This window comes from Artemia franciscana, chromosome 17 (genome assembly GCF_032884065.1).
Source record: "Artemia franciscana chromosome 17, ASM3288406v1, whole genome shotgun sequence".
NCBI classification, from domain to species: domain Eukaryota; kingdom Metazoa; phylum Arthropoda; class Branchiopoda; order Anostraca; family Artemiidae; genus Artemia; species Artemia franciscana.
Window position 1 is genome coordinate 41094078 of NC_088879.1, and position 15958 is coordinate 41110035.

General features: G+C 33.5%; 1 protein-coding gene across 3 annotated transcripts in view; it reads left to right on the top strand.

Annotated features, from left to right (window-relative positions):
* The window catches only part of LOC136038243 (ras-specific guanine nucleotide-releasing factor 2-like), a 296269-nt gene that overhangs the window by 140830 nt on the left and 139481 nt on the right, over positions 1–15958 (top strand). For all 3 annotated transcript variants that reach the window (XM_065721353.1, XM_065721352.1, XM_065721351.1), the window contains 2 exons: positions 1878–1980; positions 10699–10822. In XM_065721353.1, coding sequence (XP_065577425.1) covers positions 1878–1980; positions 10699–10822 — 227 coding nt within the window. The remainder of the gene's footprint in view (positions 1–1877; positions 1981–10698; positions 10823–15958) is intronic.

Below are 15958 nucleotides of genomic sequence, written 5' to 3' on the forward strand. Positions count from 1 at the left end.
CTGTGCGCGAGGATGTACTGCCGTCTTAATTCCTCGCTCTTTATGCTAAGTTACAACAGTTATAAAAGTATTTCAGGGCGCAAACAATATAGTAAGTGCTTTATTTTCCGATTGGCTTCCCAATCACAGGAACTAAAACCTTTCTTGTTTAAATCAAATTTGATTAAAAGAAATGGTCTCATTCCAGAAGCATTGTGAAAAAAAAACAAATAGATATATTGATTCCACAGACATAGCTATTACCCTCGAAAACTAAAACTTCTGAAATAGGAAAAGAGCCTTTAATCACATTCTTTACCATGTGCATTCATAAAATAGTCTAATATCTTCATTTTTTCTACATCTTCATTTTTCTTCTATTAGTACATATTCTTATATAACCGGCGAAGAAGATTCAGACTTGATTATGAAAATTGGGGATGGCAGAACTCCTCATATACTAGATAATTGCTATTTGCTTTGTTTTTTTACTTTCGCTCTCTGTTTTCTTTCAAAAAAAAATTCTATCGAATTCCTTATCAGTATTGATGCATTGAGGGTTAAAATCCTTTTTTGCATAAAAAAGGGGAAAGGCAAAGGAGTTAACTTCTCTGCGTTTAAAACTTAAACAAGGCATAATACTCTTACTTTTATCATGCAAAAACCTTAGATACTCTATTGGAGGTTCTCAATTGAACAACGCATAAAAGCCTACTTATTTTTGGAACTTTTTTTTATTATTTTCTTTTAATGAAACGGCAGTTCTCCATAGCCTTTTTCCCTGCTGTGAGGGTTGCTTAGGAGGTACTACCATTGGAGATTTTTTTTTTCTTTTTTGTATTCCGACCCCTCTGATTAATAGGGCTATTTTGAAATTTTAACACAACACTATGTTTTGCTGCGATGGGCCCCAATGGAGAAAAGGATACGGGACAGGGTCTGGTTTACCTTCAATTGCTTTATGCTCTTGAAAGAAGCACTAGAATATACCTTGTAAATTCGAATGAGACCTCTTCCAGGATCTAACAAACCTGTATCTATGTGATCGACCCTGGTGGTAAGAACAATAATTTTTTACAACTTTAGTCGCTGCTAGCTCTGGTTACTCTTTAGTTTTCTGTTCATTCTCATGTTCGATTAAATAAAAATAATTATATTCTTTGGCATTAAGACGCCTATATTCAAACCATGGATTGTAGATTTGTCTGGAAAAATATTCCTATATTCGCATATACTAGAAAGAGACGAAGTGAAATATAGAAAACGAACATTTTAAATGAGACGGTATAAATTAAAATGAGTGTTTTTTTTTTTCACTAATAATAATATAAGTCCGAATATTTCGACTCTACATCCAGAAATCTTTATTCACAAAAAAAAACTAAATTTAGAAAAAAAAATCGTGTAAATAAAAAAAACAAAAAACAAAAGCATCAAAAAAACCTCACATTTTAATAATGTCCAATATCATGCTGTTTACCATGTAATTGTAACAAATAAGACCAAAGTAGGACAAATTAGGTTATTATCCGGTATATCTGGTATACCTGATCTCTGGTATATCAAAATACAAGAACCGGATAAAGCAGATATGAAGCCGAAATATCTGAGCTATTGTTATTATTGGTGAAAAATGACTTTTTGTTCATTTCCACTGTTATTTTTGAAATATTACACTCTTATTTTTGCATTTCCATGGTGTTTTACTTGTAAATGGAAAGGCAATATGGTCTAAGGCATTAATTGCATAAACAAAAGAGATATTTTACTTTCAGATCATCTTTTCTTTAAGAAAAATACAGGTTAACGGTACTTTCAATGGGTCCTTTTATTATTAACTTTTACAAGTTAAGTAAGACAACTTTTTGATTATAAAATATTGATAGCTTATTTTACAGGTAAGCGAAACAGAAAATATCCGAAAGAACCTGGCAATTGAGCGGATGATTATTGAAGGATGTGATATTTTAATGGATATAAATCAAGTTTTCGTCCGTCAAGGTATGTATCATACCCATGGTTGCTGATGTAAATTGTGATATTCAGATAGATATAAATCAGTTTATGTATCATAATCATAGGTGCAGTTGTAGACAGAAATATTCAAATGGATATAAATTAGGGTATGAATTACGTTTATAGGAGCAGTTGTAGATTGTAATATTCAGATTGACATAAATCAGTCTATGTTCGTGCTCATGGGTTCAGTTTTAGGTTGTGATACTGTATTGTATATTCTGCAGTTATAGGTGAGGATGAGCAGTGTCCCCTACCAGGAAACTGATCGCCCCTCCAAAAATTCTCAGAATCAAAGCTAATCTTTGATGTAAGATAGTATCCCCCTCCAGAGGGGAAGTTTATTGCTAAAACAGTAGTGATGCCTCACTGCTCTTAAAATCAACAATAGGGGGTAAATCTGAAGCTGCTAATCCCTCAAGACGTTATTACGCATACCTGGTTCTTGTGCAATACTATAGAGCATCTGTAATGGCATACTGCACCTACGTAATTGGGAGGGTTTTCTAAACGATGCATATGTTAATTACCTAATAGTTTCTTTGAGTTTTTAAAAACCTTCAGGGCCCCCACCAAGTTTGGATTTCCTTGATTGTTTCATAATGGGGTTTGGATTTTACCTAATAGAGAGTTTTCTTTCTTACAAAAGCTACGAGGACCAGGAAAACACCTTCAGGGGCAAGCGCTAAATCATGATATCTTTGACTGTTACCTATTAGTTTCTTTGAGTGTTTTAAAAACCTTCAGGGGCCCTCCAAATCAGGATATCCTTGTTTTTTTACATAATAGGATTTGGGTTTTACCTTATTGAGAGTTTTTTCTTAAAATTCCTACGAAGGTCAGGAAAAATCTGCAGGGGTCCCCACCAAATCATGATTTCTTTGGTTGTTACCTAATAGTTTTCTGCGTGTTTTAAAAACCTTCAGGGGCCCGCCAAATCAAGACTTAGTTAATTATTATGTCATAGGGAATATGAGAGTCCATTAGTCAAGCAAGGAAACCCTGTTTGTAACTGAGGGGGACACACACATGGGTGTTTCATGATACTTTAAGAGATTTCATTTTTGTTCATGACATTTTTTTCAGCGAACCCTTATAATCCAAAGATTTTTGTCTGCATTAGGATTCAAAAGGGGTTCCCCCTCAATGGAATGGAGCACTTGACAGGTGGAATACAAATGCCTGTCTAACATTTCGATTCGGCAAATAGTTTCTGCATGCTAATGTATTGCACGCAAGAAGAATCCCCTGTTCATGCGTAATGGATTGCGTGTTCTATTAAGGCTGCAATAATTAACATGTAGGGTGAAAAATTGGTTACTAGAAATTTGTTACACTTGATGACCACCTGCCTATTAAGTAATGCTTTAGAGGGAGTTATCAGATAGTATCGACTTGTTCATATCACATTTTTTTAATAGAGTCTATTACTCTATTTGAACATGAATGTGCTATCAGAGACGAAATAAAGGCCGAGAGTATCATTATGGCTAGAACATTATACACCTTCATATGAGATCAATAGCCTTTCTTTACCTCTTTACTACAAAGAATTTAGCACTTACATTAGAGGCAATCTTGAACGAGCATACCTATGTACATAGGCTAAAAGATGCTTAATTTGCATTAGCGAAATATATTGAAGATTCGTCCTGGAAGAAGAAATCTAAAGAATGAGGGCTTTTGTACATATTTTAATAATAAAAACTAACTTACAAGCATTATTAAAACATAGAAAAAGCTATTAAAACCGAACAAATGCAAAAAAAACCTCAAAAGCTTATAAAGGATAAAATGTAAGCAAAAAGAACCATGAATTAAAGAAAGGTGGGAACCCTAGCAACCAATTCCAGGCGGGAGCCTGTTATTACAGCTAAATTCAATCAATATTTCGACTTATTTCTGAGAGGTATTAATGAAAATGCAACCTTTCTGTTGCTCTATTAGACGCGTCTACAAGAAAAAAGCGGCACATTTTTGCATTTGGTTATTTATGAGAGGCTCTTGATGATAATCCGGTTTCTTTAATCGTTTTTGTAGATTTCCTTAAGGCTTTTGACACTGTTGAATTTAATACTCTTCTAAGTAGACTAAGCGGGCTTGGGTTAAGCAGAACTTGTGTGAAGTGGTTTTCATCGTAAATCCATGGCCGGACTATCAAAGTTGCTTTATCAGATATATTTAGCAGATAGTTCAGTGTTAAGTGTGGGGTGCCTCAAGGTTCTGTGCTGGGACCTCTACTTTATCCTATTGATGGTAATTTGCTGGCTTCACATGTTCGAGAGGAGGCACTGACCTCTTTTGTGGATGAAATTGCAATGACAGTAATTGATAGTTGTTTGGTGGAGGTTGTACATAAGGCTAACTTAGCATTTGAACGTTTACGCAGTTTCACAGTTGGTAGTTCCCTGGCAGTTAACACATCCAAAACCAATTACATTATTTTTAGTAGAACATGTAGGTTACTTAAGGTTTTAAAAATCATTTTGTTTTTCCCTTGTACGTCCTTATATAGATTACGATTGCGTTCATTCGGCCAGCAATTTTTTTCTAATTATAAAAGGATCCAGATTTTGCAAAATAAAAGTATTCGATTTATTGTGGACATAAAAGAGCTGATTGAATCCATAACTATTGCTAGCTTTTTCCGGTGTAATGTTTTAAATGTTGGTCAGATTCGTGATTACCGAGTATCAATTTTTGTACTTCAAAGCATGAAACATTTATGCTCTGAGTATGTAAATGATTATCTTTCCATGAATCAGGAGCACCATTATTGGTGCAGAGTTGTTATAAGTTGTTATGTTTAGATATTCATTTATAACATATAAATCATAACAGGAATTTGCAGCACAAGTCCTTAGGACCTGGATTTCGCTGCAATAATTTATTAGTAGTGACATTTTTATTTACGTTTATATTGTAGATAAAAATAAAATCTGCCTACCTTTTAAGGGCTTTAATGAAAAAGTTGTGTTTCTTTGATCCAAGACTATGTATATTTCCGCTGTTGTGAAAATATGTAGCTGACTCACCATAGCAAGCAATTCCAAAGGGGGAAGGGTTGTTATTTGAGGTAAATTTAAGCCATACTAAGATGTGTCTCTAAGAGGTTCGAACGAAAATGCATCGTTTTTATTGCTCTATTAGACGCACCTGTAAGAGAAAGAGACACATTTTTAGTCGGATATTTCTGAGAGGTTTTAATGAAAATGCCACGTTTTTTAGCACCTACTGTACATATTTAACGCCATCGTGACAATAGGTGGCTCTGCCATGCCCCTAGCATACAATTCAAGAAGGTGAGGCTGTTATTAGAGATAAATATATTAAGAGCTATATCTCAGAGATCTTAATTAAAATACCGCATTTCTTTGAGCAAAGACAGTAGATATTCTCACCACCGTGAAATTATGTGGCTGGCCCACGCACTTAGCATTGAATTCCGGCTAGATTAAATAGCATGCCATCTAACCTAAACTAGCATGCGTAGGTTTGCTTGGGTATGTTAACTTAACCTACTAGCAAGTAAGAAAAAGGCTGAATCCTTAAAAAACAGACCAAGTTTGCATGAAAAACCCATAGAAATTGCATTGTTTCTCTAGCAGTTAAAACAGGTTTTGAAAGTCAATGGCAGCTGAGTTGATAGATCTTACGGCCCTGGTTGTAAAAATTGATCTTTGTCCAATATTTACGTAACAAAATGGAGTATGTGGTTTTGTTGAGTATGTGTGTATGTGTTTTCCACCTGTGTTTTGTCTATCTCTCTCCGTGCCTGTTTGTCTGACTGTGTATATGCCTGTGTGTCTGACACAGTATGGTTGTGTGTATTTTTCCTCTCTGTCTTTTTGTCTCTTCTCTCCGTGCCCGTTTGTCTGACTGTGTGTGTGCCGGTGTGTGGTTATGTGTGCGTGTGTGTGTTGGTTTGTGTTTGTTGGTTTGTGTTTGTGTTTTCCCCTCTGTGTGTTTTTGTTTCTCTCTGCGTGCCTGTTTGTCTGACTGTCTGTGTCCCTGTGCTTTTGAATTTGTTTTGCTGTGTGTGTGTTTCCCCTCTGTGTGCTTCTGTCTCTCTTTCTGTATTCGTGTCTCTTTGTCTGACTGTTTGTGTGCCTGTGTGTCTGACTGTGTGGTTGTGTTTGTGTGTGTTTTTCCATCCTGGTCTTTTGGTCTCTCTCTCTCTCTCCGTGTCCGAGTGTCGGACTGTGTGTGCCGGTATGTTTGACTTTGTGTGGTTGTGTGTGCGTTTGTGTGTGATTTTGCCTCTCTGTGTTTTTGTCTTTCTCTCCTCGTGTCTCTGTGTCTGACTGTTTGTGTGCCTGTGTGTCTGACTGTGTGGTTGTGTTTGTGTGTTTTTTCATCTGGGTGTTTTGTCTCTCTCTGTCCGTGCTTGTACGTCTGACTGTGTGTGTGCCCGTGTGTCTGACTTTGTGTGGTTGTATTTTTGTGCGTGTTTCTCCTTCTATGTGTTTTTGTCTCTCCATGCCTGTGTGTCTGACTATGTTTGTTCCTGTGTGTTTGACTTTGTGTGGTTGTGGGTGTGTGTGTGTTTTTCCCTCTGTGTTTTTCTGTCTCTCTCTCCGTGCATGCATGTGTGTCTGACTGTGTGTGTGTGCCGTTGTGCCTTACTTTGTGTGTTTGCGTGTGTGTTTGTATGTTTTTCCCTCTGCGTGTTTTTGTCTCTCTCTCTTTTTTTCATTGCCTGTGTGTCTGCTCTGTGTTGGTTTTGTGTGTATTTGTGTTTTTCCTTCTATGTGTTTTTTATCGCTGTCTCCTTGCCTGTGTGTCTGACTGTGTGTGTGATCTTGTGTGATTGTGTGCGTCTCTCTCTCTCTCTCTCTCTCTCTCTCTCTCTCTCTCTCTCTCTCTCTCTCTCTCTCTCTCTCTCTATCTCTCTCTCTCTTTCTCTGTCCATGCCTGCGTGTCTGACTGTGCGTTTGCCTATTCATCTGACCTTTGTGTGATTTTTTGTGTGTGTTTTTCCCTCTGTTTTTTATCTCTCTCTCTCGGTTCCTGTTTTTCTGACTGTGTTTGTGTGCCTGTGTGGCTGAATTTTTGGTGTTTGGTTTTGTGAGTGTGTGTATGTATGTGTTTTTCCCTATGATAGCGTGGATTACGTATGGACCCCATTTAAATCTAAACAAAAACACTAAAACAGGCAAATTATTTTAAATATTTGAAAGCTCCCGCAAAATCGTAAAAATTCTAGTATTTCAGGGGGTCAGATGCCTGAACGCTACCATCTCTAAGAACGTTTCTCATATGCAAATCAGCAAAATTGCATTATCAAACAAGTAAAAATAAAATGTTAGTAAAATAAATAGCATATGCGATAATACACTCTTGGTTGACCGAAAAGGGAATAGAGGCTATTCACTGAACCGTAGAAACTCTAATTTGCTATATCTGTCAATATATGGAAAATCTCCAGAGAGTATATTTCATTCAAATTGGATTTTCAATCCCAAATCATGACAATAATAAATTGAAAAAAGTTTCTATTGGGAATAGATGGACAATTTTAGTAGTGAATCTTGATTGAATCAAATAATTGAATCGCATCAAAAAAACTTTCCGAAAAAGATTTTTTCAAAAAAATTCAAGAGCCATATTAAACTAAAAACCAGCAGAAATAGATTTCTATGATAATTCAAACTCTAACGACCGGAAGTAACTATTAAAGAAAAATGAAATTCAAAACGAACGTAAATTGAACAAACATTCATAGCAAACCTATAAGTGACAAGTACTAATATAAATTAATAAATAAATCTGAAAACGAAAAAAAATCAAATTATATATTCCAGTCAGAATTAAAACAAACAAAATCACTACAAATAGGAGTTCGGCTACTTCACCCGTTCCCGTCCTCTAACCGTTAAAGTCTAGAGCCTGTTTCGCCATTTGCGTTCTATTGAACACTATAGACATATTACAAATATTTCTTTTGTACTTATGACAATGAAAAATCAAAATCAAAGATCTAGATTTGCTCTCAGCAATTAATATCTTGACATACCAAATATTCCATTGGAATTTTAGTTATTTCTAAGGACTTTTCAATATACGTAGGTCTATAGTTTTCTATATAACACCAATGATGCAATAGACTTTATACTTTTAGGGTTACGGGAAGGGTAAGGGAATAGCAGTCAAGCTCCTGTTTGTAGGGATTTTTGTTTGATTTAATTTTTGACTTCAGTTCAATTTTTCCGTTCAATTTTTATTCAGTTTGATATTTATTAATATATATTGCACCTGATATCTTAATGTTTGCTTTGAGTGTGTATTTAATTTCTGTTCGTTTTGAATTTCATTTACTCTTTAATAGTAATTTCTGGCTATTTTGTGTTTGAACTATTATAGGAATTTATTTCTGCTGATCTTAGAGTTAATATGGCTTTTCTTTTCTTCAAAAAACATCTTTTTCGGGAAGTTTTTTGAATTAATTAAAAAAAATTGAGATCTGAAAATCCTGTAATTTTCTAAAACCGTAAAAATCCTTGCAGAACAAAAAATTTAAATCTTTTAAACATAATTTTTTATTGTTCCACCTTAATCTATTCAGTAGAATGAAGTCTACAGTTATTGCTTGTGTTATTTCCCATAAGTGTTCACTGATAACACCGAATTTCTTTGTCGACAAACAAATTGATCATAGAAAAAGAGAAAATTCTAAATTGTTTCCTTCTTTCTACATCTATAACTAATCAGTCCAGCAGGAAAAATAGAAATCCTTTAAAACAATCTGCTTTTTGTGTGACAAAAGAAAACGGAAGCTTACTACCTTGTAATTGCGTGGTAAACTTGTGCTTTTATCTCATTGGTTAACTCCTGTGACGTATTTGTGTAAGAAATGACATGATTCAATAAATGTTAGCCAGAAGAGGAGGATGATAGCCCCTAATTTTTTAAGATCTACTGGTTCCAGAGTGAATTTTGAAGCCAGTGGAAAGAATTGCAATAAATTTCTTAGACAATAATGTTTTTCATTGTTTCATTGTTAAAATGAAATGAAAACATGAAAACGGTTAAACATTTAATTAAGAAAGTTAATTCAAAAAACTAGTTCTGTGGAGAAACGTGCTTTGGTTTAATTGTTTACTTCTGTAATGTAGTTTCTCATGCCATTGATATGGTTCAGAGTGTATGAGCAAGAAAAAAAGCCCACTAATTTCCCTTTTTCAAAGCCTGATCGGATCCTGTGTGAATAATTCAGTAGGTAAAACAAAAATATTTGGGTTCACAAATAATTTCATTGACCACACTACCTTTTTACCAAACTTTTAAACCAAATTTAAGACAGTAAAGTTAATTATTTGTTGCTATTTTCTATTGTGGGTTAATTTTTAGCTTACTTTATTTTCTCTCTTCTTTTCCCTGTTGATAAAGGCTTTTGGGTGTGAACTCGAAACAGTCGGACGCTTATATAAAGTCGGACATTTAGTAAAAGATGCTGTTTTTTCAAAGCTCACTATCTTTGTTAAAAGTTTTGTCCATTTTTTCATTTCATTTTAAGTTTTTTTAAAACCCTTTGTCTTAAAATTAGTCCTTTTTTTCTCTCTTCCATATTTCCTCTCTTTCTTTCTTCCTTTTATTTCCCTTTTTCATTTCCTAATTTCTATACCATTTTCCTTTTTCATCATGCCATGGTTGCTGATTTTTAAGTCGGTAAAAGGTTTATCACGACCATTTGTGGGAATCCTTCCGGGAAGTTGCACAAAACTTTTTTTGGAATTTCCATCTGAAAAAGAGAAAAAAGTAAAAAAAAGTGTTAGTTATTATTTCCCCCTAATTTTTTTACTGGCCATAGAGCCTTATGGGGGAATCTATGTTGAAGTGTTTTTGTCGTAAAGTTATTGGTTGAATAAATTGATTGACTGATTGATTGAATGAATCAATAAACTGATACTGAATGAAGAGTCCTTTTGCTTCTCAAAGGAGCCTCAGATCCTCTTTTCCTTTCATTCCCTTTTTTCGTTTTCCATTTTGTCTCTATGTATGTTTTCTAAAAGGGAACTCATGGATATAATGGTTTAAGGGGACTCAAGTGCCTTTTTGTCAAAAAAAATTCTTATTTGCGTTAAGATATATTAATTTCTTTCACTTTCATAGAGTCTGGGTTTGTCTTTTTCGTCTTTTTCCCTCCTCTTTTGTGCCTCACCTTACTTTTTCGTCTCATCTCCCTATGGAAGCCTTTTTTTCTCAGATGTGATTTCCTCAACCTAATGTTCAATAAATTTAAAAATTTTGTAGCATTTTAAAAGAAAAGAAAATTATATGTCTTATAAGCTTGATACTTACTTAAACCTAATGACACCTTACCTCCAAAAGAAAATAATTCGTCTATCAAGTTCATTTCTTTAAGTTGAAACGTTACTAAAAATAAGAAATGCAAGCCAAATTTTAGGCACCATGTGATACAATTTTGCCGAAAATTGACAAATTTTCAAAAAATTAAATTTAATTAAATTAAATTAAATTTCAATTGACAAATCCTTTGAAGGAAAAATCTTAAAATATTTTAAATTTTCTAATATACAGAATTTTTCACCAAAGATGATCCTTTTAAAATACTTTTCCTCATCAAGAGTTAGACAATAGAAAGCACAAGGAAAGTTTACAAAATAGGATGTTGTTCACATTTGTTCATTTCCTAGCAGGAAAAAGGAAATCTTTCTTTATCATATTTATTATTTTCTATAGGTACTTTAATTCAAGTTGTCACAGACAAAGCCAAATCTCAGCGTCGATTAACTAGTTCATCGAAAGAAAAAGAAGAGATTCGACAGTGCTTTCTCTTTTCCAGTCACTTAATCTTGGCAACCAGGTAATCAAGAAATTTTCTCCTAGTTTGTTTCCCTTGTTTCCTAAAGCTTTCTAAATTGTAGCCTGGTGGAAAAAGGAACTTTTTGTATTTAAGAACGATAATTTATTGATCTTTACCTTTTGTATACCTTTTTCTCGGTTCTTTCTATTAGAAAGCATTCTGACTTTCTTTTTTTCTTTTGAAGTGAAAGCAATGTCTGGCGTTTGATGTTTTACTACTACTACTAATTTCCGTTTAGCCCTAGATGTTTCGCTGAAAAGGACATTTTTTGGAAATCTATCATTTTGCATCTTCAGAACGTGCCCTAGCCATTTCTACCTTTCTCTTATTATAGCCTTAGAAAGCGGGACTGAACCACACTTTTCATACAGCCTACTGTTTGAAATATGGTCAGTCAGCCGAATAACCATAACAATTTGAAGGCAATGTCTCTGGAAAACATCTAGAAAATTTTCATCTGCTTTTCGGAGCGCCCAAGCTTCAGAGCCATACTTTGACAACTGTCATCACTGTAGCTACCGATATTCTAATCTTCGTTTGCACACTTATCATCCTATTTTTTCATACTTTTTTTGAGCTGTGGAAAAACACCCTGAGCCTTACTAATAACTTACTAATAATACTATCAAGATAAGTGAAGCTGTCCACCTGATCGATCATTTCGTTGCCCAGCGTCAACTTTTCATCTTCACTTCTTCCAAGCTTTAGTGACTTATTATTCTTAACATATATTTTCAAAACTACTCTTTGTACTTTATATATTCTTTGTATTTTCAGATGTATGTAGTTTGAACTCACAAAACCTCCAAAAGCTCATTCATTTTGCTCACACTTTCATCTAGGATGCTTAAATCGTCAGCATAATCTAATTCCAGGAGAATTGTTCCTCCCCATTTGATTCTGTTGTCTCCTATTGCCTTTCCTGTGCTCCTTAAGACGAAGTCCATCAAAATGATCCATATAAAGGGGGATAGAACACAACCCTGGTTAACTCCTGATTTAATACAAAACCAGTTGCTAACCTCATTTCCTACCTTAACCGCAGCAGTATTATTCTCGTACATAGCGCAAATCACTTTAATGTATTTTTCAGGAATACCATATACGATAAGACCTTTGTTAACGCTCTTCTATCAACAGAATCGAAAGCTTGCTCATAATCGATAAAACTGAGGACCAAAGGTGCTTTTTACGACAAAACCTGTCAAAAGATCCATATAAAGGGCAATAAAACACAACCTTGCTTAACTCCTGATTTAATACGAGACTAGCTGCTGTGATCATTTTGTACCTTAGCTGCAGCAATGTTAATCCTGTACTTAGCACTAAGCGCTTTAATGTATTTGTCTGGTATACCATGCAAGGATAAAACCTTTGCTAAAGCTCTTTTATCAACAGAATCGAACCCTTGCTCATAATCTATAAAACTAAGGACCGAAGGTATATCATTACTCAAGCACTTATCAACTACTAGCCTAAGAGTGAAAATTTGGCCGACATATCCTCTACCTTTTTAAAACCGCACTGTTCTTCTCTTAAAACCTTGTCTAGAGCATCCCAGAGTCTAAAAAGTATCATATTATCAAGTAATTTCCTACCTACAGAAACCAGACCAATGCCTCGATGATTACCACACTCACTCTTGTGAACTTTTCACTAAGGTTCTTTTAAAATCGGTAGGTACTTCCCCTTTTTTAAAAATCATATTCATAATCTTCAGTAACTTATTTTTAGCCTCAGAGCCGTCATATTTAAGAAACTCATTTATCACACTATCAGCACAGGGAGCCTTATTATTTTTTAATACTTTTAGTAGTGTCCCTGATTCTTCCTCACAAAACAAATCCTCCATCACATCCAAGGTATCCCTTTTTAAAATGAAAAGTTTTTCATTTTCCTCTATATCTTTTCCTGCAACTCTATCTCGGTTTATCATATTTTCAAAATGTTCTGTCCATCTCACCTTAACGCTTTTTTTTATCACTAATTCTATCCCCGTTCCTATCCTTAACTGGGACAAATCCAGATTGACTACTCCAAATCAACTTATTAACACACCAGTACAATATTTTACTATTATGCCGTCTAGCTAGATCTTCCAGATCCTCGGCAGTTGTATCCATTGCCTCCGCTTCACATCTCCGGAATTCGTATTTTAAAGCTTTCTCGACCTTCTTTACATTCCTTTTGTTTTCATTTGATCTATCATTCAGATATTTCTTGTACAAGCCATTTCTCCTCTCAATTAAACATAATGCTTTTTCACTAATATTCCTAGCTGCAGTCCTAACTTTCTTCCCCAAGACACCCTCAGCTACTTCCCAAATAGTTTTTCTGCAGTTATTCCGTCTATCCTCCACATTTTCAAATTTTAAACTCAACTGTTAAGTATTTAACTCTTCCTGGAGAGTTTCTCTCAAATTCTCATCCTGGAGTCTACCAACATCATAGCTCCCTGGAAGGTACTTAACCTTCCGAAACTTCAGCCTTAAATTTACCCTAGACCTTACCAGATGGTGGTCTTTACTTTTAACATCAATAACAGCGCTCTAGTGTCTTGTATTGATTTTGCCAGCCTTCGGGTTACAATAGCATAATCAATAAGGTTTCCTGTCATGCCATCACGTGGATACCATGTTAACTTATGGGCCATTTTATCACCAAAGACCGGAATGGTTATAACTAGATTTTTATACCTACAGAATTGCAACAGTCTGTAGCTATTGTTGCTTTCTTTTCCTACACAAAATTTATCTAGGTTAGGATACCATCGATCCCTATTTCTACCAACCTGGGCGTTAAAATCTCCTAATAAAGAAAAAACATATATCTATCTGGGACCCTGTCTATTTGCTCTTGTAACTGTAAGCAAAATTCATCTGAGTCACTAGTACCTTCATCAGTCGGTTCTACATGCAGAAAAAAATCTAAAAAATAATTTTTTGTAGCAATACAAGCACGTGAGCAAAACTGTTCTAAGGAAGAGGAAAATATCCAGACATCTTTCAATCGGGCATATATATATATATATATATATATATATATATATATATATATATATATATATATATATATATATATATATATATATATATATATATATATTTATTAATATATATATATATATATATATATATATATATATATATATTTATTAATATATATATATATATATATATATATATATATATATATATATATATATATTTATTAATATATATATATATATATATATATATATATATATACTAGCTGTTGGGGTGGCGCTTCGCGCCACCCCAACACCTAGTTGGTGGGGGCGCTTCGCGCCCCCCCCAAGCCCCCCCGCGCGCGTAAGTTGTTACGCGCCATAATAGTTACGCGCCATTGTAGTTGTGTCCCTATGTCCCACCTGTGAATATAGATATATATATATATATATATATATATATATATATATATATATATATATATATATATATATATATATATATATATATATATATATATATATATATATATATATGGTTTTAACTACGTAAAACTTGCGAATATACAACATTCTTTGCTGTCCCATTGTCTTTGCATATAAATAGATTGTCAGGTTTACCGACTCTTGAACATGCAACATATAATGGTCCATGGGAAAACAATCTGTATTCAGATCTATACCTCATGATTCTAATGATTGCCCTTGAGCTTTGTTGATGGTGATTGCTAATCGACCATTCCCTGTCCCGGTGTCCCGGTCGTCATTTACATCCCCCTGTTTCCCCCGGTGTCCCCGTTGTAGTTGTGTCCCTGTGTCCCGGTCGTCATTTATATTCCCTGTGTCCCGGTCGTCATTTGTATCCCGGTGTCCCGGTCTGTATATACATTCGTTTTTTAGTTTTGTTTTTCTCCTTTATTTTTTTCCTTTTTTTTCTTTTTTAGCTTATTTAGATTTTTAGATTTTTTAGTTTTTTTATTAGTTTTTAGTTTTTTTTTCTTTTTAGTTTTTTTGTCCCGGTTGTCATTTATATCCCCCTGTTTCCCCCGGTGTCCCCGTTGTAGTTGTGTCCCTGTGTCCCGGTCGTCATTTATATTCCCTGTGTCCCGGTCGTCATTTGTATCCCGGTGTACCGGTCTGTATATACATTCGTTTTTTAGTTTTGTTTTTATTAGTTTTTAGTTTTTTTTTTCTTTTTAGTTTTTTTGTAGTTTTTACCTTCTTTTTAGTTTTGTTAATTTTTTTTTTACTTATGTCCTGGTCGTCATTTATACTCCCTGTGTCCCGGTGCTTTGTTGATTGCTAATCGAACATTCCTTTTGTCCTGGTCGCTTTCTCTTTGAGTGTCGTCATTTATTTTAGCTTATTTTTCAGTTTTTTCCTTTTTTTTAGTTTTTTTTTTTATTTTTTATTGTTTTTAGTTTTTTACCTTTTTTTAGTTTTTTTAGTTTTTTTAGTTTTTTAGCTTTTTTACTTTTTTTATTAGTTTTTAGTTTTTTTTGTAGTTTTTGCCTTTTTTTAGTTTTTTCAGTTTTTTTTTTAGTTTTTTATTGGTTTTTACCTTTATTTTAGCTTATTTTTCAGTTTTTTCCTTTTTTTTAGTTTTTTTTAGTTTTTAGTTTTTTTAGTTTTTTACCTTTTTTTAGTTTTTTTAGTTTTTTAGTTTTTTAGCTTTTTTATTTTTTTTATTAGTTTTTAGTTTTTTTTGTAGTTTTTGCTTTTTTTTAGTTTTTTTAGTTTTTTAGCTTTTTTATTAGTTTTTAGTTTTTTTTGTAGTTTTTGCCTTTTTTTAGTTTTTTTAGTTTTTTAGCTTTTTTATTTTTTTTATTAGTTTTTAGTTTTTTTTGTAGTTTTTGCCTTTTTTTAGTTTTTTCAGTTTTGACGTCACCTGATCCAGTTTTTTCAGGTGACGTCACCTGACACATCCATCCATCCACAGACAGACAACTTATTTTTATATATATAGATATATATATATATATATATATATATATTTATTAATATATATATATATACATATATACATATATATATATATATATATATATATATATATATATATATATATATATATATATATATACATATATATATATATATATAATATTTTGACACCAAATTTATTATCAGATAATTGTCCACTACTCTTTGATATAAACTTTTTCCCT